Source organism: Schistosoma mansoni, chromosome 7, assembly GCF_000237925.1.
Source record: "Schistosoma mansoni strain Puerto Rico chromosome 7, complete genome".
NCBI classification, from domain to species: Eukaryota; Metazoa; Platyhelminthes; class Trematoda; order Strigeidida; family Schistosomatidae; genus Schistosoma; species Schistosoma mansoni.
Genome location: NC_031501.1, coordinates 4,644,426 through 4,666,712, shown reverse-complemented (window position 1 = coordinate 4,666,712; position 22,287 = coordinate 4,644,426). Strand labels below are relative to the sequence as shown.

Genomic DNA, 22,287 nt, shown 5'->3' with positions numbered 1-22,287 from the left:
GTTCTGACGTTAATAATCTGTAGCTAATAATCGATATAAATTGTTGTATTTTAAAATCGTCGGTTTTATTGTCGACAGTTTGGGAATGATAGAAAACATTTTTTCATACTAGTTCAATTAAAGAGATTTTGTAACAACGAGTTAATGAAAGTAGAGATCTATTATTTGCACCATCATGAATTATGTGGTGTTTCCCATCTGTTAACTTTAGAAATGTCTGACAAACATTTGTTTGAAGACGATGGTGGATGGTTGCTCAATTTCGTGGGTTGGTTGAAGTTAAACAAGAACACCGTTGGATACCAGATCAGTGGTCTAGTGGTTAAGTGTTCGCGCGCAAGACTGATAGGTCTTGGGTTCGAATCTCGCGAGGTTGTATCGTGGATGCGCATTGCTGAGGAGTCCCACAAGGGATGAAACGTCCGTCCAGTGCTCTCAGGTTTTCCATGGTGGTCTAGCTTCCCTAAGACACACAGCACAACTTTATTTTTGTCACCACAATGACCTTGAGTTTGTTACTATGTATGTCGGTAAATAGCTCTACATTTATACTAAACTTTTGTTCAGAAATTATTCAACACATATAAGTCGGTAGAGAAAATGATCCCCCACTGGTTTAGGAATAAAAACACGTATAGACTACCGTAGTGTATTTAAACATGAATCCAAATAAACTTGTTTTGGTATACATAACCTTCAAAATTATAGATTTCTTAAATGGAATGGATAGTGACCGATTTTACTGAATAACATTCCGGTTTACCATAATATGTCTTTTGTAAAACGTCAAGTAACAGTAGTTAAAAAACGAATATTGAATATGTTAACTGGGAATAAAATAAAGTCTATTAGTCACAATCGTCCACATACAGTGTAATGGTAATTTAACTTTACAAATATAAGTCCAATAATCAAAAACAACTATACAAGCAAGAAGGAGTTGGAAATAGTTTTTATCTGTATACATAAATCTTAAAGACGAATTTTATATGCGCGCTCAAATTCCAAGAAGCTACAATTTATTTACAAGGTTAAATATTCTGGGTTAGCAATGAACTTGATAAAGTAATCAAAAGCACAGATTTCTAAAGTGTTTATTAATAGGTCATTTTTTTGTTATTTTTGGATTATACTTAATTTGCTAAATGTTATTTTGAATGGAACACAAGGTAAACACATCTAATAATTCCGATTCTGAACATTTAGGCAGCCTTCACTTATGATTTTACACTGAATAGATGTAAATATTTTTTTGTTCATCAAAATCACAGTGTTATTGACCCATCAAAGATAGCCCTAATTCAGTAGTGTACATCAGTCTTTAATCATCTTGTTTAACTTTACAGGTTTAATATTCACTTTTCAAAAAATCAAGCATTTCAAAAATACTAGGTCATCATAAGAAAACTTTAAATGAACAATATTTTTTGCAAGGTTACTTCACGTTTGTGTTATTCGATTACTAGTAAAGGGTAACCACTATGCCTTTAGCCTACGGACTGGATTTTAGAAATATTTGTATCTTGTACAACATTGAATTCAGTAAAACTGTTCTACTAAGCTCAAACTACAACAGAAATAAAAGTTATTAAACACGGTGGTTTTGTGAAACGTTTTCGTATGTTTCCGAATATCTGAGATTTTTTTCAATGGTTCTTAACATTGAATAACCCTTAAGAATTTTTGGATCTTAACAGTATTCAAGATTTTTAAATAAAACTGGTTTATATATTACGATTAGCATAGTTTATTTTTTTATGTACATCCTATCAAGCAACAAATTTATATCTCTAATTTTGTTTTACATAAAAAAAGCAAGCTATCCAGTGACAAATTGAAATATCAACATTAAGAATTGTATTATTAGAAACATGTTCATATTATTTCATATTCGATAACAGTTTGTGTTCACCTGATTTATTTATTGGATCTTTTCAAATAGCTACGGTTAATATTCGACCAAAATTGTCAATAGTTAATTGATTTTCTAATGAATATAAATATATTTGTAAAGTTATTAAAATCTGATATAAAAATGAATTATATCACTGTGAGTAACTTATTTTTAATCTGATGTCCATTATGTAATTTATAAGCTTAAGAAAATTTCAATATAGCTCAGTATTTTGTGATCACATCTTCAGTTATTGTTGATAATTCATATCTAGATACCATTTCTTTTATAAATAACTAGTCACCGTTATGAATGTTTCCAACTTCAAATATCGGTTATTTTAAGCAGTAGTGAATAGAATTATCATAAAAAAATGTAAAATCAGCGTAGTGTTTACACTCAATTATCATTTGAAAATACATTAAATTTAAAATGGAGGATCCACCAGTAAAACATGTCGATAACTGAAACTTATATACAATAATGATATCTGATATTCAATTACACAATAATGATCTTCCTTATTGGTTATTGTTTAAAATTGTTGTTCGCAAAGATGTGCACTTTGCTAGCTTATTAGGTGCTTGAAGATTATCAGTGCAAGATTGAGTCAAATTTTTACCCTAGTTGTCATTTTTCAATATGGGGTATCTTTAATCTTCAAAGAGTTGATCCTATCATGGGATTTGAATCCAGGTCATTATTTTCCTAGTAAGTGACGTTAAAATTAACCTATCTGATTACTGATTCATATACAAACCTTGGATGCCTAAAGTAATCGATCACCTCATGATAGTACAAGTAGGTTTCACGTTTTGAGTGAGGACCAAATTAAACCTCGTGACCACTAATCTACGAAGACTCAAAGTCAAGACAGTTGGAAACTATCAGCTAGAAGCTTTAACCTGAATCTTTTTGCAACATTGTATCACATGCCCTGTCATAGTTGAAGAATTGCCACGTCGGCATTAACTACAGAGACTAAATTAGTATGACATAGTTAACGGCTAAGAGAACTGTTAGTACGTTTTTAATCTCTTCCAATTTTTCAAAACTCGTTATAGTAACCTTATTTATTGACAATGTTAATTTTATTCTAATTTAGCAGAAATTCTTCATGTCGAACAGAAAAATGAATTTATCATATGACATGTTCACTAAACTATTTGGTTTACTTGTGTAGTTGGTAAAACTTTGTAAGTGAACACTTGGAGATTTCAATAAAACTTGAATTTCATAAGGAATACTTTATACGGTTCTAAAAGCAGTTTCTTGTTAAGTGAAAAGTTTATGTTAGTTGAACATTTATATTAGAATAGATTCAACTAACATAATAAGAACACCTATGAGATTTGGTAGTCTATTTGTCTTACAATGACGTATTCTACGTTTAACTTTCTACTCTTCTTACTAAAGAAAAGCTGATTTCTAGCTGCTGACATATACTATTCCAAAGCGCATTTTTAGAGTAATTAGGTTTTACTTTCACTGCTCATTAAAAATAACAATCTATTTACAAGACTGATACTTTTAGTGCGTGTACCCTGATAACACTGCGATTGACTTAAGTGCTCTCATCTCTAACTGCGTGTTTTGTTTGTATGTTCTTCATATTATCACCGTCTTTGTTACCAATGTTCTAGCAAAAGAATCTATGATTCACATCTTTTATAATAATTTACACTTATATATTTGTTCGATGTTGTCCCTCTTTCGTAGCAGCCTTATCATGTCTGCAAATTGATGTGTATTCTGTAATTATTTCAGGCATCTATATTTATTGCTATTATTATTACAGCTACCTTGACTCTTAGTATTGTTTTTGCTATTATTATTATTATTGTTAGCTTAACGTAATGATCCTTCTATCAAGAACTTACAATAAACAAAACTCGATGATATATTACATAAAGATCTCAAAGATCTCAATGCATCCTGATTAGTTCATAAATCATATAAATCTGTTTGTACCTTCAAAATAAGTATTCATCGGTAGTGTCATTTAGGGTTTTTCATTTATCTATCAACTGAGTAAGGCTAAGCTTTCTAGGAATACAGTTACGCTAAATTGTTCAGTTACAGTTATATATTATGATGTTTGTTTTCAACCACATCCAGTTTAGAACAACCAATTCCACTCATGATTATAACATTGTGACGTCGGAATTAAGCATCAACATGAACGTTCTATTTAAAACTGAATAAAATGGTTACCATGTAACCTAAATTATTTTATGTACTCGTGTTACAGAAAACTACCTAATGGACGTCATAGTTATATACGATGAAATACCAAGGTAGTTTGACATGGATATTAGTAGCATTAGTATCCTTAAATTTTGGATTTACAGTAAAACCAGTGACAAACCTTGAACATTACGTGTTTTTCTTTTTACCTCTTATTGGATTGTGTATGATCTACATTGAAATAATCGACTGGATCCTTTATTTATGAACTCTTTGATGTCAAGTTATTTCGTTAGAACATGTCGCTATTTACTCAACATACCCAGTCAGTATCCTACGAAGAATAATGTTATGTCCTTTACTAAATCGGTTTCTGATATTTTCATATGATGGTAAATTTTTTTCACTTTTGATTGAACAGTTTACTTACTCATAATGAATCAAGTAGTTTAAAAAATATTCAAAAAACTATTTTTCATTGAAATTATGAATTCGTTAGGTAAATAGAGAAAACTAGCTGCTTTGCCAAAATATGGATGAACATATGCTTCAAACACATTTAGTATAATATTAGGTGCGTAGTCAATAAACATTGTGTTTCATGCTCAGTAGGCCCTTGTTTGAAAATTTCTGTAAATTTTGTTATAATTTGGTAACAACACAGATTTCATAATCCATATTCATCCTGGTTTGTAAACCTCGTTATTATTTGAAATTGTAATCCATAACGAATCATTTAATTTTAGAATAGTTATTATCACTAGTTGATATAACCTAGATGAGTTTAGATGATTGCTAGTATTATAGATTTCAATTATACTATAATTAAGATATTACCACGAGCATGATATTATTGAGCCAGTGGTTTGAAGCTATTTGGTTCATTTTTATGACATAAGAGCTGCATGTGACTTATTACTAACCGAAGGGCAAAGTTTTGGTTTGAATCCTTATTTTAAAAAGCATAAACCAACGTCCTTCAAAGTAACTCCACAACAGTCAATTAAACGTCAGGCACGTCATTTATCGACTTATTTTCCAGAGTCCAGACAAACGGTATCCTAACTATTTTAACAAAACGGTCTTGCACATTCCAAGAATGTTTCCCAATTACTTTGGATAGAAACGTAGATGTTAATTAATTCAAATAGCTTGTCCAAAATTAATCAGTGAGTATCCACCTGATCAAGAAAATAGATCAGTTACCTAATCACTAAAGAAATAAACTTCTATATGATTCGTAAGATGAGTGATTTAACATAACTATTAAGAAAATGAATCTTTGTTTAAGAATTTTGGGTTTAATATCAGAAATAAAATAAATCTGATAGGACAGAAAAGCTTGATAAATATATGTCTTTAAATCTCTCTATGTCCTTGGTATAGACTTATATTTCGGCTCTTAATTTCTCATGATCCATATATGAATTGATTATTTTATTTATTTTCAGTTGATTTTTAAATTCCTTTATTTTAACCATAAGGTCATAAAAGTCGATTATTGAGTTGGGTCAAGCGTACCTTGACGCCTGATAAACAAAACAGTGTATGCATAAGAACACTGGCATGTAACCAGATCAGTAATTTATATTTTATTATACTCAAATAAATATACAGGATCGCCATGTTATTACATTTCGATCATTTAGATTTATGGTGAAATGGTAACTGGATGGAGGATAAGTGTCATTCAATTTTACTTATCTTTTATGTTTTATTTACAAGATATTTCAGTCGTTTATCAGACAATTGAGTTTACTAATTTCCTTGAGTAACACGGCCCATTATGTTTTGTGGTTTGCCATTTTTATTAATAACTCAATTAGCAGATGAACAGAAAAAGTGCTGCCAATAAGCCATAAAAAGTCAAAATTTTCAGCATTGACCAACACATTCTTTTAAACCAATAAACACTGTATAGTCGTTTAATCTTGGTATAAAGCTCCTCATCAAGTCAAATCCGTGATATTGGATGATGGTTGGATAATATTATGAGCTGACTAAAGTTAGACATATAACGATTGGTTGGATGGTCAGTGGCCTAAATATCGTTACTTCACTGCAAGACTTGAATGTTTTGAGTATGGTTCTTGGTGGGGTTGTGGATTCCCAATGTCGAGGAACCCATATTTAGAAGAAATAGCTACCCGTTGCTTACCAGTTTTCAACGATTGTTCAAGTATGATCAGTCTGTTATGTAAACCATAAAATCCAACATTCTCTACAAACCTATGTACTGGCATTTTCTAAGTTTTTGAAAAACACAAACACGTATGCGTGCAATCGATTGTTAGTCGGAAAATTCGAATTTTCCAACATTATGTTCATTTTCCTTTTGAAATAACTGGTATGGGACTAGCTTCTCAGTGCAAATCCAATTGTTTTCTTCTATCTAGTTTTAACAGCTTGCGGTTAACTAATAGCTAGTGTACATTTCTTTCGCCACTACCACTTCATAACAAAGTTGATTTTTCTCAAAAGATAGATATGTTACGTCTATCGTTAAGCGATACAAATAAGTTTTTTTTTACCTTATTCACGGTATAACCAAAAAGGCATAGAACGTGAAATATTTCCTTTCATCTTACAGTGGTGTTGCTTCCTAGTGATTACAGTGTGCTTCTAGTTTTATGAAATTTAAAGATTTCATTTACTAACTAGTTATCCTTATAATTGATCTTTTTGAATAATTAATTGATTGATAAGCATTCTGCTTCAGGTAACTGACATCTTACAATGAAGTATTCAATAAAGTGAAAATCTGAAAATAATAGAAGTTAGTAATAATCCTATTATATCTGTAGATGTAATCAATTACTGAAAACAATTTAAAAACTAAATTTGTAAGATATTGAAGTAGAATGATACTAGTATTCAACGTTAAAAAGAGTAAATGTCATACCTTACAGTTGTTGATGTGTATTATTGAAGATCAACAGTTCTCTTGTACACTGTGGGTTTCATCAAACGCATAACATTTATCAGTTCACATTATAAATTGATTTGTGAACATTTATGAAATTAAAAATAATGATTCTCTAATGATACTACAATATTATTACTTGATCATACTTATTTAATTATTTATATATTCTCATAGAATGAATACTTTTAATTGTAAATCGCCATATGATAACTTCAACGCTTAGAATTTCTAGAATAAGCATTGAATCGATTATCTCAAGGTTATACACGCGTTTTTCTTTTTATGAAATAGACATGTAGTTGTAGACACACATTCTGAAACGTGTTACTAAGGTTAGTTTTTATACGAACAAAAGCAAAACCCTGTGTGAAATATAGCTGATTAAAGACAGAAAAATAAAAGTATAACTTTGTCATTGAAATTTCAGTTTTTAACTCTTATATAGTCCTATCTCATCACCACGTGACTAACCAATGAATGTCAGAAGAAAGATTGGGATTACTTTGTTTTTATGAATAACTATAAGTGACTATATAAAACTCAGAAATTGTGATGGCCAAGAAAATGTTAACGTTCGTGGAACTAAAGATTTACATGCTTGGATCATCCATTCATAACCGAAATAAAAATCTTTTTACAAATTTTATAAAATAACTCACCCTTCGAAACTGACTAATAAGATTGCATGTCATTGTTATACAACACAAGAGAAATATACCACAAGCTTCTTTCTAATAACACAGAGAAGAAGACACAATTGAAGGATAAGGTATTGAGGGTTTTCGGCTTGCTTAAGAAATAAATACAGTTAGCGCGAAATTATGATGTATATTACTAGGCTTCTCTAAAGTAAGGTAAGCGTAAGTTATCAACAAATGAAACTGATTAATTGTACTAATAATCCATGAATTGAGAATTGTTTGAAAAAAATAACTCGTGAACATCTACAATATGGTTCAACAGTAAGATGATTGGTAGATGAATTCACAGGTTAAGCTCTGAACTCTATTTATCATTCCTGTCAATATACTACTGACAATACCTACAAAAGAATGAAAGCGTTTTCAACATCTTTCAATATCCTCTGTTATTTCATTAAGTGTTTATTTATAAATATGTTGATAAAGTAGGTGATTGTCTTAGATTTCATCGTTAGTATAGGTAAATGATAAATATACATTTTTTCGTTATATCCCAATGCGTGGGAAAACTGTATTTCTGACGTTTCGCTACTTAATATAAACCACTTCTTTAGAGTAAATAAATAACAGAGATATTTATTTACTCTAAAGAAGTAGCTTATATTTGGTCACAAAACGTCAGAAATGCAATTTTTCTACTCATTGAGTTATATATCAAAAAATAGATTTATCATCAACTTTCTATCCAGTGCTCAATTTGTATGAAACTATAAAGTTCAACCTTGTAATTGATACCCATAAGTAAATGATTTAGATGCTGGTCTTTTTCACAAATGAATTCTTAGTTAATTTCTAGTAATGACACGAAGACATAAAATATATTACCATGCTGAATAATTCATTTATAATAATACTGATTTGGAAAACTTCTAAATAACACCTTGATACCACGTTATATTGCCATTTGCACCAACTTTGTCCTCAGGCTAAGTAGACCAGTTAATGGAAGCGGGTCTAGTATAAAGTTATATGTATCTTGTATTCCACTCAAATAACACACTATGCAAATTATATTTTTTGAATTCACAAATTATACTACTACTTTATCCGTTTCTAGTTCTTCATGTCTGAAAGACTTTCATGGATTTGATGGGAATCCGGTCGTAGATCAGTTTGAGTGCTGAAATCATTTTGCTGCGTCATCACGTTGATTCATATCTTATATTGGTTCACAGGGTTCACATATAAAATTTTATATATGAATGCTCAGAGAACAAACCCACATCAAAATCACCCACCTGAGCTACAAATCTTCTCCACTATCTCAATATATGAATGAAATTGTACCGCATGAAAACAAATTCGTTGAAAAAGGATTCCATCGAAAACATTTCATGTTTCCATGTTTAGATAAAAATTATTGGTTAACTTCGATTTTAGCATTATTATGAAGTTGATTCATCCTTCAATATATGTATATAAATAGAACCTATTACAATTTCAACAAAACAAAAACTGTAACGAATAACTCTTCAACGCTAAACTGTAACGAGGAAACACAAAAAGAAAGTGGCAGTGTGGTGTGAAAGTCAGCATTTGACAAAAAGAAAACCAAAGCTTAACACTTTTATATTGACACTAGCCGACATGACTATCAGATACAGGCATTTAGCAAATTAAGTATGGCAATAATGTAATCGGTAAATACCACAAATGGAACATTTAGGCTCGTAGTTATCGACGCAAGAAATAACCGTTGTTAATTCATAACACTAAATAACCGGAGATTATCTTAGAGAAGTAATATCTGTATCGAAATGGCATTAACATACCAGTGAAGCTCAGCCTTTTAAAATATTTAATATCCTGAATTTTTAAAGAATATTGGACGACGCATTAGAATGAGTATTACATTATTTAATAAAATTTTAACAGAATTTATTAGCTAGAACTATTTCTGTGTAATAACCTCATTTAACTAATCAATAATTCACCACTTAGGATGCTGTTTTAAATGATTTATTCCAGTGAAATATGCAAACCTCTGCAATCGGGCAAGATGTATTGAAATATATCTAACTGTAAATGCTGAAAATTCATTTAATAAAATAATTGTCCTAACATCACAATAAATAATCTAAAACAGAATTTTATGTGTAAGAATATAATGACTGTAGATAAATAATCAAATCATTTTTGATCTTATGAAATTAGGCAATAAGGATAATATTTTAGAACTTCAACAACAATATCCTTATTAAATCCACTTGGTATTGTTTGTTTGAATCTTCCCATTGATGTTTAGGACTGCGATTGATTAGTCTCTAATTGGCATATGTACATACTGTGCGTATCGCCTCTATATTTCCTGAAGTCACAAGCATTATAAGCAAAGATGGATAGCGACTAGCAGTGGAATCGACGACGTGCGTTTCATCCTATTTGTGACTCGTCAGCTGGATGTACCTACATCTCAGATTTGATGTTCACTCTGGGACTCGAACCCAGTACCTTTTGCCTCAAACGCCATCACGTTATCCACTTCGCTTTTGAGTCCTGATAGCCACTTGCTCATGCAACAGAGCGAAGTTTAAATTCACTTGTATTGTTTGTTTGGATCTTCCCATTGATGTTTAGGACTGCAAATAGGACTAAAACCGCGCCCTGGATTCCACTGCTAGCCACTACCCTTTTTTGCTTATAATATCATTATTATCTCAAATAATTTATGATATAAACGATGAACCATTATAATGATGTATCACTTTTGTAGATAAACTTTTTTGACAATTATTGTCAAGCACGAAATTTAAGTTGAAGCATTTTTTGATATTTATCTCAAAAAAAGTCTCTATATTTTAAAATAAGCAAAGATGGATAGTGGCTAACAGTGGAATCCAGCAAGCGTGTTTCTTCCTATTTGGGACTCGTCAGCTGGACGTACCTGCACATATAGCAATAACATACTGACCAGTTGCAGTTCTAAACATAAATGGGATAATTCAAACAAACAATACTAAGTGAATATATTTTAAAATAGTTTTAAAGTGTTCAATACATATATAAGTAAAATAGGAATAAGTTATAACCTATTAAACTTGTTAACCGTTTGAAAATTAACTGATGAATCTAGTTGAGAGAAAAAAATTTTTGTTTTATTTTTTTTCATTTCTTTTTTTTCGAAATAAATATCCTTCCATAAGATAGGTCCTAATTCTGACCAGACAAATAGTCCGAAAACTTATTAACCAATCAGATTGTTTTTATACGACTTATTGATTTGGAATTGTTATATTCATCAATTTAATCAATAGACTTTCCTTTCCAAATATTATTATTGTTCGTTTACTTATGCGCATATCGTCCTTATATATTAATTTTGTAGAATATATGACTTTATGTATTATTGAAAAATAAATGGTTTTAAGAAAGACCATAATAATAATATGGACTTGTGTACCCAGATAATATTTAAATGAATAAACTAAATTCAGTGGAATTATATGAGAAAAATAAAAAGGAACACTGGAAAAATCTAGTTGGTTAACAAAATCTTAAGTAGCTAAAGGCAAATTTATAAATTTCAGAATAATTAACGATTCAAAACATAATATAACAAGAAATTTTGTCGTATTGCTTAAACATGTTGAATTATATTTTGTAAATGCACTTTTATCAAACTATTTAATTGGATATGAAAATCGTCCAAAAGAGTGGAAACTGCCTATAAATCTTTATATATATAAATATATATATATATATATATATATATATATATAATTTATGAGCATGCATCCATCATTTTCGGATACATATAGAAAGTCAGATGATGAGGATTATACAGCTGAGTCGAAACCTCTGACTGGCAAAAGATGTAGTATCAATAATAGTAACAACAATAATTTGTCTAATTCTAATAACGATAACGCAGATGAAAAGAAACTCAATGATGTAATAAAGTCAATTGAAGAAGGAGATAAGTATAGTATGTCTGTCGGTCTAGTCAAACAAATGGATTCAGATGATACGGTAAGCTCTAATTAAAAGTATTAGTTCTTTTTGAAACATCGGTATTTATAGAAGATATTTTTCTGCTACTTGAAGACTAAACGAACAAGTTCTCAACTAATAGAATCTATGTACACAAAGCTACTTTAATTAAAAATATCTATATGATTAACTGTGTTGCATTCCTCATTTTCAGTCTAAAGTTCATGAGCAAACTTATTCTAACTAACGTTTTAACAAAAAAGAGCTATTTGTTATTTTTACTACATCAGAATTCAGACATTTCCATGTTGATATTGTAAATTGTTATTTTAAGATGAGCTGAAAACCTTCAGATTATCGAATGACTTTTAAAAGAATCATTTAATTTGATTTCAAAAAAAAAAAGAAAATCACAACTTATTCTTGTTGTAGATACTTAAAGTTATAAATATTAAACAGAAAAAAAATCATAATAGTAAATATAAAAATTATTCTTTAATGTGCAACTTTAAATTCTTGTATATATAAATAATACCTGACTCCTTGAAGATGTACATCAGGCACAACTCATTGATCGTTATCATATGGATTTTAACATATTGTTCAATAATTGTTGAGTATAATTACATAACTAACAAGTTTATTTTTCTCGCGCTAAGGTTTGAATCAACTGTTGAACTTAACATAAGAGAATTTCTGTATGATTTGAAGCAATTTAAACGATCATTTCCACATTTCAGATTAAAAATACTTCATTACACTTAAGCGTGTTTAAATTTCATGTTTTACTATTTGGAGTATCCACTCTCCAAGAACATGTTGTATTAATATCCTGGAAATTGTGGTGCTATTTTTACTATAAATATATGTTTCACGGGCTGTTAAATTATTATTGTTCATAATAAGATAACTTCATGTCATCAATTAAAAAATGTCTTCTCTGTTACACAAAGTAGTATTTGTCATCGATTTATCCGGTTAAACGAATAAAAATAATTATTTTTTAGATCATAAATGAAATAAAATTAGTAGTAAGCATTTAAGATTACGACAGTTATTCAAAACGTAGAATAGTAAATATCTCATTTGTCTGACAAACTGGTGATTATCAACTGCTTTATTTGAATATGTAGATTCAGATAACGAAAAGTTCAGCTGACTTTGCTAAGAAAGTAATCAATATTATTTACTTCATCTTATCTTGCATTTATTTTGGTATTTGATTTCGAAACTCATTAACTAACCATGTTTTTTAATTATCATATTAAGTTATTTTTAGTTTATATAAGTCAAATATATTTGTAACTGGAACTAAATACTAAAATAAAATCGTCCAATATTTGCAACTGAAAAATGAAATCCGCTGACATTTTAGGTTGATAATTCCAATTATTTAGGACCTCATACATATTTTGAAAGTATTATGAGAAGCTGAGTTTTACATAAACATAAGGTTTATTTTCACAATTTATTTCCAACCATCTTATCATATTTATTCTCATTATTATAGTATCTTTAGATATTACTGAAATGCTCCATATCATTTAAAGTGCACGAGTTTGCCAGAAATTTATCTATCTCAAGCCTTCCTTATCAAAATTGAAATTATAATCGGGTATTTTCACTAAATAATCTTATCTTGGAACTTGTCACATCTGTACTTTAGATGAATTTGTATGAATATATGGAACATATAATTTGTAGCAACTGAAATGACACAACCAATACAATGTGTACAGTATCCGAAAATGACTCCGTTTTCTTGGTTTGATGCAGTATGTAGTATGTATAATATCTATCCAGTCATATTCAGAAAATTCATAGTTATAAAATGAAATTTATGTATTTATAAGTTCTCACTTGTAAAATAGTGTGATCTTTTCTGGTTTGACATTGTTAAACAACTGTCTCATTAACCAACTTGATTGACTTTATTGGTCACAGCTCAAGTCTAGAAAGCTCACAAAACTCGATAATTGTTGTAAAGAGCTTAAATTTAGTGTAAACACAAAAAAAGTCCTGAACATTATCAAATGTGTAATCAGCAAGTTAATACAGAAGTATTGCGTTTTAAAATCGTATGTTATCAGCGCCGGATCATTTTTGCCTGCAACTGGCTTGCAGCTGTAAAACTTGGATTTGCTACGTGGTATCAACAACTATTTCACAAATAAGGGATTTTATTAGATTGGAAAACATAATAAAGCTTAAGGCACGCCTTTTCAATGTAGTATCGACCTTATAATTGGTTTACTGTGTCAATTTCATTTTATTTTAGCTCATATTTTCTTCTAACCACAACAATATATAATAAGTAATATGTATGTGTATGCGGTTTATTAAGTTGAAGCTAAAGTACGGAACAATTATTGACAAAACAAGTAACCGGAATTGTTAGAAAAAATCATCAGTACATATTTAGAAAATTCGTCCCCATATGATGTAATTAAATCACCATGATTTAATTACTATTTTACACTAAGATACTATGACAACGTACAGTAAACAATGATCAGAATATGTAAATTTGTATGCTTTTAGCGATAATTTTGGTTTTTTAACCAAAACGGAGGTATTATTCCATCACAGTTTTAACCGATTGCGTGCTATACGAAATATGTAACAGGTGCTGATGGATGTAAACATGAATGAAAAGCTTTATTATAAGTTTAGTTGCTTATCAATTTACTAATAAACAAACAGGGACAAAGGTTTCCTTTTCATACCGGTCATTTGTTACAAATTTTTTCAAGTTTATAAAAATTTAATACTAAAATATGTATAGCATCTTTGATGATACTGAGTTATCTTCTCCTTTGCATAGTATGTGGACCATTATTTAACAGAAAAATGTCTTCAGTTCGTCCATGCCATTTCATACTTTCCTGCGTTTCTGCTTCGCGTACAAATAGACTGTTCTATCTGAAAATAATTTTACTGTTTAACCGGCAGAAAATAAGCATTTAAAATCTTGACTGTCAAATAACTTGCTTTGAATAAGATGACAAATACAACTGGCTATACATTTTTTTAATTTTTGGAGACAAAATATATGGGATTGACTGTAAGATGAACGACGGTAAAACTGGTTAAAACATATTGTACTAAGGAATAACTATTTCGTTTTTACTTATCTGGAATCAAGGTTTACTGTTGTAATGCATTTAAATTACAGGTTTTGTATATTGTTACTTTATAATTGTTAAATCTATGTAGTTGAGCTCCATAAAATACACTCTAAACGCAACAAATTGTAATTTTGTAAACTATTATACATGGTTTATGTTTTTTATGAACATACAGAGTAATTCCCATATATTTTGGTGTTCCGGATGATAAAGTCGATTTGCATAAGATTAACAGAAGAAAATCTATTATTCTTCACATTGATCTACAGCTAACGATTGATTGCTAGAAAAACTGTCTTAAGTCTTAGTTTTCCCCACAAGTATGCTCTTGAAATCTTTTTAGATGAATATGTTTATTGTCCATCAAGCTGTTAAACTAGTTATCAGGGTCCCTAGGAATACTATAGTTCTCAAAAAAGGCAATTTATTGTAATTGATTAAAAACCTATTAATATAAAATTCTCGGATATCTTACCTATTATCCCGACATCATATTGAGAAAAAAACATTTCTGCATTCTGAATTGCAGAGAAATCACAATGGTGCTCGCATTTTGTTGATACGTAGAAAAAATAATATACGCTATTCCAAAGATGAACAAACTAGTATTTTAATGCACAACCGATTTCGTGGGTTACCATGATGAACACCATGTGACTGACTTTCCGAGGTGGATGCTCAACACGCACTTGGGGACTTAATTACTTACAAACAATAGACGCCTCATTCAACGACTTGTGTCCCAGCTTCCGAACATCCTCAAATAGATTCATAGAGATACTAAGAAGATTAGCCTGCTAAGAAATAAGTGGTTAACAGATCATCATATTCTGGAGCCAAATTGAAGGATAAACCTCAAAAAAGCCAACAGGAAATGACCATAAGTATCTAAAGTTCAAAATATAGGGTGACAGAAAACAGGATTTTGTGTAGGACAAAGATGGAGCCTCTTACTGACTACCTCATCCCAACAGAGTGTACGAATATTCGAGTCACTTATACTAGTGCAGACATTGAAACCTGGCCAACAGAATCTTATCAGCGCTTGAAGAACTAGAAAGACTTAACATCAATCACTACTAAGTGAACAGTTAATTGTAAACCTCTCGGTACTATAGGTGATCAGTTGGTGGCTGAACACCTTATTGACAGTGTAATGAAAGAGAACATACACGTGGGAACAATCGAATATACTTGAATATAAAAATACAGAATATCCTGGTAAAATCTGAGTGCCATACAGTAAATACTTCACTTGCAAAATGTCGATCAATCGTCTCAGACTTTACTGTTGATTCGTTTCCACACCATTCATTCTATGTCCTCGTTCTCTTTTGTTTGATCTTCTTAACCTTCTGCCGCCAGGCGTTTCACTTTTGATAATGATACATACTACCTATATCTGTCAACATCAGTAGCACGTAGCATAATTGCATGTTTCACTGGGAGTCTGTATAACGTGGGTTCAAATCCCTTACAAAATTGTAATTACCTCAATATTGCATGTACGCCTTCCTGATGATTGCTAACTAACACAAGACCTAGGTAAAGACTTTACTGTCCACTACGTTCAACCCCCTAACGTGGAAATGCTTTCAAAATAGGGTTGAAATATCTTTGTTTTTCTGTCCATATTGATTTTTTCTCACAGAATATGAAAATTTTGAGATTCTTGAAACTTGAAAAGACCTAACCTTCTGTTATTTTTAAGTGTTGAAATTCTTTCTTCTAACCATGATGGATTATAGATAGCCGTATATTTTTTAAGATAACGCTGATTTTAATTGAATATCAGTTACAACTTCAGTTTTAATGAATTCAGTATTATAAAAATTGATTGTGTTTCGTATTATTGCTTTTCATTTATTGTTATTCTATTGGTTGTGCAGGAAATAATGACGAATACTCCACAGAAACGAAATTGGAAAGGAATTCTACTTGCATTGCTTGTGATTATGTTTATTTCTTCCTTGATTCTAACTGCAAGTGTGTTGACAACACCAAGTAAGTTGAGATTTCAAGTATTTGAAAGATAAAGTGATTTTGACCGTTAATTTATGTATATTTGTATATGTTATAAACCAGATCCTTTGATGCGTGTATTTCGTAGTACAGTACAAACTATTCCTAGTTTTGACAAAATGAAAACAATATTAAAATATTCCAGCTTATGAACAATATACTATCAGTCTCTTATGAGACTGAGCATTCGTTGGTGAAATTTCGCTGATTAAAATCAAATTATGTTTGTGTTTCGGTTAGATTCATAAACATAGGATTACATCTAAAGATATAGATTTTGTTCGGTATTTGTATTGTATTATTTTATATGTCAGTGTATAACAAGTGAATTTCTTCAGGACCGATGTCACATTATTTCTCCTTAAAAATATAAAACAAACTAATGCATTTATTATTACTTTAATTGGTTTTCATTGATATTTTTGAATTTCGAAGTTAAAAATAAGGACAAATCTTAGTCAAGCAATCATTGAAAATTAGGATGCACTAGATTGCTGTTTATTTCTATTATAAGACTTTTAATTAGTGAGCATACAAGACTCCACCGGTCATCAAACACAATCTTTGACTCTCGCGGTGAGCTCTTGCACTGTAGACTAACGAGAAGACATCCAGTGGTTTACATTTTCAACTTCAATCAACCATCCTATAATACACTGCCTTACACCTAACATGTTTGAAATCCAATGGTCGCGGCTTCTCATCTAGACTCTGGAATTACCTCTCTATGTCGGACACTAGAGAGCGCACGATTAATTACTGAAAGAGGTTTATGGACACGTTTTAAATACGATGGTTGGTATGACGGGTTGATCTTAGCAGTGTTCATAAGGTGATTCGAATTCCCTTTATAAGGCTCAATTGTCTATCGTGCTTTCAGTGTTCTTTAAAACTTTTGACTTAAAATTCGACCTTCAGAGTAACATGACTTATTGAAAGCAAAGATGGATGATGGATGCCGGCTCAGCGGTCTATTGGTTAAGTGCTCGCGCGCGAGACTGATAGGTCCTGGGTTTAAATCTCGCTCGCGAGTGCGGGATCGTGGATGCGCATTGCTGAGGAGTCCCACAATAGGACGAAACGGCCTTCCAGTGCTTCCAGGTTTTCCATGGTGGTCTAGAATCAATTGACCCATGATTTCAACTATAAAATTACTAAAATCTCCACGAAAACCCTTCTGATTCATAATTATTGTCATATAGACTTGGAACTTCTAATATTATTGTCTAATAATCTAAGTGATTGCTACTGACTTTATCATTGATAAACATATATATTAGTGTAGTTCTATGATCGACAACTAATTGAAAAAAGACATTTCCTCTGTTTGGTTTTTTTTCAAAAATATAATTTTGATGGTCTATGAGTTAAGGATTTGTAATCCAGTAAAGTATTATCATGAATTATTATGATTGTGAAGGAGATGGGTCAATCTGTAAGGTAATTACAAGCAAAAATTGTCAGAGCACGAATAATATGGCAATAAAATGATAAATATATGATTGTGTTGATTATGTTAAACAGAATATTCATGACATATCGAACCGCAATAACTTGTTCGGAAACAATGAAAGTATTACGTTGTTGTCTACATAACATAGGAAAAAGGGATAGTTAAATAAATATTTATTCACTTTTTCCTCATTAGCTACCGTTAAACAACTAAATGTTCTCCGTTCTATCTACTTGCATTGTCTAGGTTTGACCATATATGCAGGCCTTCTGTTGTCATTTTTTGCGAGTAACGAAACCTTATTTAGCAATTTTGTACCACTGAAGTTAATTATATATCCAGCTTCCGATGGATGTAGTGGTACCATCGATCTATTTTTAATTCAAACCTGATCTCTCTGTTCAGAATAGATATGCTCAGTTGCTTATTTTGCCATAGTACTAACTTACTAACTTAATTTTTCTATCCTATAAACAGTTCTTAACACCTGTTCATTTCTTCTTTATCTTCGCTTAATTTGTTAAGTGTGAGATTATCTTTCATATTTCTATCGTAAAAGTTATTTGTAGATTATCATCATGGTATAGTAATTTGCACTCATAATTTGAAAATAATTTGGGTTTTTGGTAACTCCGTTGACTTCTTGTTTTATCATAGACTATTATGTGTCAAACAGCCATAAGTACAATTGTACCCATGTAGTACATAACAGATTCGGAAGGAATCTTTTCTTTGCTGAACTGTCATTATTGTGACTTGACTTAGAAAGTCATGAGTGTAAATATTGTTTGGGCAGTTTGGTCTGAATAGATTTTTTGGCACACTGTGTTTAACAACTGTTTTTCTGCTTGCTTGTTATAACAAACTGCCTTCTTACAAATGCTGGTGTTTAGTTATTTTTATTTAGTGCGTAATCATCGTTTCTTGATTAATTTCTTTTGGCATTGAATTTTAGAAGAGAAGAAGATCGACTATGGATTACCGTTCACTTTTTCTGATCTTATGCACGTAAATAAACTTTTGGAACCATTCAATAGTCAATCTGTTAATGGTATGATGTCGTTCTTACTTATTATGAGTGTCTACATAAACAACATTTTTCATAATACTTTAGGCTCTCGTTAACTTTGAAACGACCAGTTAAAAGGATATCAACGTCTGTTTAGCTGATGTCTGTCCATTTTGTATAGTTTACTATATTAAGATTGCCAATGCTAGTTTTTTAAATTGTTTAAATACAAAGTAGTTAACAGGTGCTGTTTTATCTTACAGCTTTAATTTACCCTTAATACAGTGTTGATAATTTTGACTGTAACCCACTGACTGAATTTAGACTATTTAACACAGAATTTAAACTACATTTGTTATTTAAGTAAAATGTTTATGTTATTAGAAGAGCCATTTCTATGTCAATCTTTAAGATAAGGTTAGCTTACTAACAAATTATTCACTCATAGTATATTGACATCGGTACAAGTAATCACATCACAACAACACATTGAATAGAAAATCTCAAGACAAATGCAAGAGTAGTTGATGTCATAAACGGATAATAGGTCATAAAACGGATCAGGGTTGGACAGTACGATTTCAGAAGAAAGAATGAATTCGCAGAAGACAAAGGATGGATGCATCTGCAACATTGCTAGTGATTCTAAGTCATGTCACCAGACGTTTCCAATCATTTGTTACGAACAGGTTGATTCAGTTTCTTCAACATGAACATTTGAATTGAGTCAGATATCCCAAGTTACCAGAAATAGTACACTAAAAATAAAAAAAATTTATTTGCCTTTTGAAATTCAACTAGCCATTAAGATAATTTATGAACACTTCACTGGATAAATTAATTCTTATTACCATTTATGACCACTTCAAATAAAATTCTTGGAATTATTTTCAAAATGATTTCTCGCTTAATAATTTCAAGCCAAATTAGAGATTTGCCTAAAGTACATAAAAGATTCCTTTGTGAATTCAGTGGTTACTACTAGATTGAGCTTAAATTGCCTCAAATATAAGCTTGTTCAGTAAATATGGCTTCCGGCATTCATCGTAGATTAGTTACACCATAACTGTATGTTCATGTAGTAACTAAAACTTCTTCAAACCTGTTGTCAATCATTAATCACTATAGTGAAAGGGAAACTACTAATCATTATGAATTGTACCCTGAAATAATGAAGACACACCTATTTATTAGAGTAACTATTATTTTTCATGTCAATAAATGTTGCCATTAAAAATGAGATGTTGATACGAAGCTGTAAATTTTCTTGCTGTCATTATCAAATAAAATTTCAATCTCATTTTAGATAGTTTTGTTTATTTAACAAAAGAACAAGATTTACTCGTGATGGATACCAATACGCTCAAAGAAACACTTCTTCTGTCGCATCTTGTTATACAAGAGGTAATCATTGAACCTATCGTGAGCTTTTATCTTACCTCAATCAGTGTTTCGATTTAGCAACCTTTATAAATGCCTTTTGTGTGGTCTTCTTATATCACTAAAAACACATTCCATAAATTAAGGTTTTATGATTATTATATGACAAGCTATTTCACTGATCTGACTGAATTGATTTAAATGTTTAACGAAAGTTGTTACCTACTTTTTCAATAATTGTGTTTAGGCTTCTTTTAATTCTAAATCAACATACCTAAACGTTCTTTGTCTAGCCATCAGTGATAAATCGTATTTTTGGAAATGTTTGATTTTTTAAAAGACATTTACATCTAAAACTTAGAATTTTCAATAAAGTTCTTTTAAACAAACCATAAAACAGTGTTTTACAGAAGACAAAATATTTCAACAGATTTACCCAAAGTGAAATGTTTTTAAATACAAATATATGCATCACACGTTTTAATGACCTAACTCTTGTCCATTGAGAATGAATATATGTTAGAATACATTATTGAGCAATAGAATTTTAAAGATAGCAAATATTCGTATTTCGCTAAAATTAGCATGATTTTTATATGAGCATTGCATACTAACTCAACAGTAAGTTCATTCATTCACACAAAATTAGTCATAAATTGGTTGTTTAAAATTGCTAAATATCCCATGGATTTTATGGTAAATTTTCCAGATGACTGCATCAAATATGATTAGTTAAAAGCTTGATCATCCTGTAAACGATTTCAAATTTGTTGTTGAACGGTTGTGATCATCTGGATGATTACATTCAGATTATTTTTTGTCTTAAATCTCTATATTTTCAATAATTGAAGAAAAATAAACTACTTGACTTGTGTGACTTAACATTATAGACCAGAAACCAAACACTACCTAACAACAATTAACTTAATAACTATACGTTGATACAAATGAACAGTACTTTCGAAATATTATGAGAGTAAAATAGAATACCTGATCAGATTCCTCCTATACCGGACTGTCTGTCAGTTGTAACCACATCAACTGTAGCCACGAACTAAGTTTGTTGAGGGGTTTTAATCATAATATAAACTGTGTCAATGATTTTTTGCCTAAAAGTGTACGTCACAAAACTTAAATGTATACTAATTCTTAGGTCGCAGCATTGGTACACTTACTGATGGAAGCCATTCAACGATAGGTTAACACGTAAATAAACTAGTAAATGTTTGGTTTATATCTAGAGAGAGCATGATCAATAAAAAAACATATATATTTCCCATAAACCTATTTTCACTTATTGAAAGCCAGTATTTAGTACAGATATTTTATGCCAATCAGTTTATAATGAAAGTTTATAAAATGAAAGTGTTAATCAATCAAAAACGATATCTAAATAAAAACGTCACTTTTAAAACACATGGTGTTGTTCAAGTGTTTTATGAAACACCATCTACATATAAAACTTATCGATTTTATTGACTTTTATTTTGACAATTAAAAGGATTCGATCATAGATATAATTCAGTTGTAAAATGTGTCAGATTCTATTGGAGAATGAAACGAGAATTTTATGAATGTGCATCAAAATTACAAATGAATCCCTTGGTAATGCAGAAAATTAAAAAAAACTGATTTATTCTAATTGGTGAGACTAAAC

General features: G+C 30.4%; 1 protein-coding gene and 1 non-coding gene across 2 annotated transcripts in view; one reads left to right on the top strand and one right to left on the bottom strand.

The window, feature by feature from the left end:
- Positions 1–10,134: 10,134 nt before the first annotated feature.
- Smp_tRNA_02412_Pseudo_TTG.1.1 lies at positions 10,135–10,201 on the bottom strand. The gene has a single exon. It is a non-coding gene (tRNA).
- Positions 10,202–11,437: 1,236 nt separating this feature from the next.
- Positions 11,438–22,287, top strand: part of Smp_057530 (subfamily S9B unassigned peptidase (S09 family)) — a gene marked incomplete at its 5' end in the record, with an annotated part of 41,809 nt that continues 30,959 nt past the window's right edge. Inside the window, 4 exons of the mRNA XM_018798667.1 lie at positions 11,438–11,677; positions 16,656–16,770; positions 19,197–19,292; positions 20,557–20,672. Coding sequence (XP_018653586.1) covers positions 11,438–11,677; positions 16,656–16,770; positions 19,197–19,292; positions 20,557–20,672 — 567 coding nt within the window. The remainder of the gene's footprint in view (positions 11,678–16,655; positions 16,771–19,196; positions 19,293–20,556; positions 20,673–22,287) is intronic.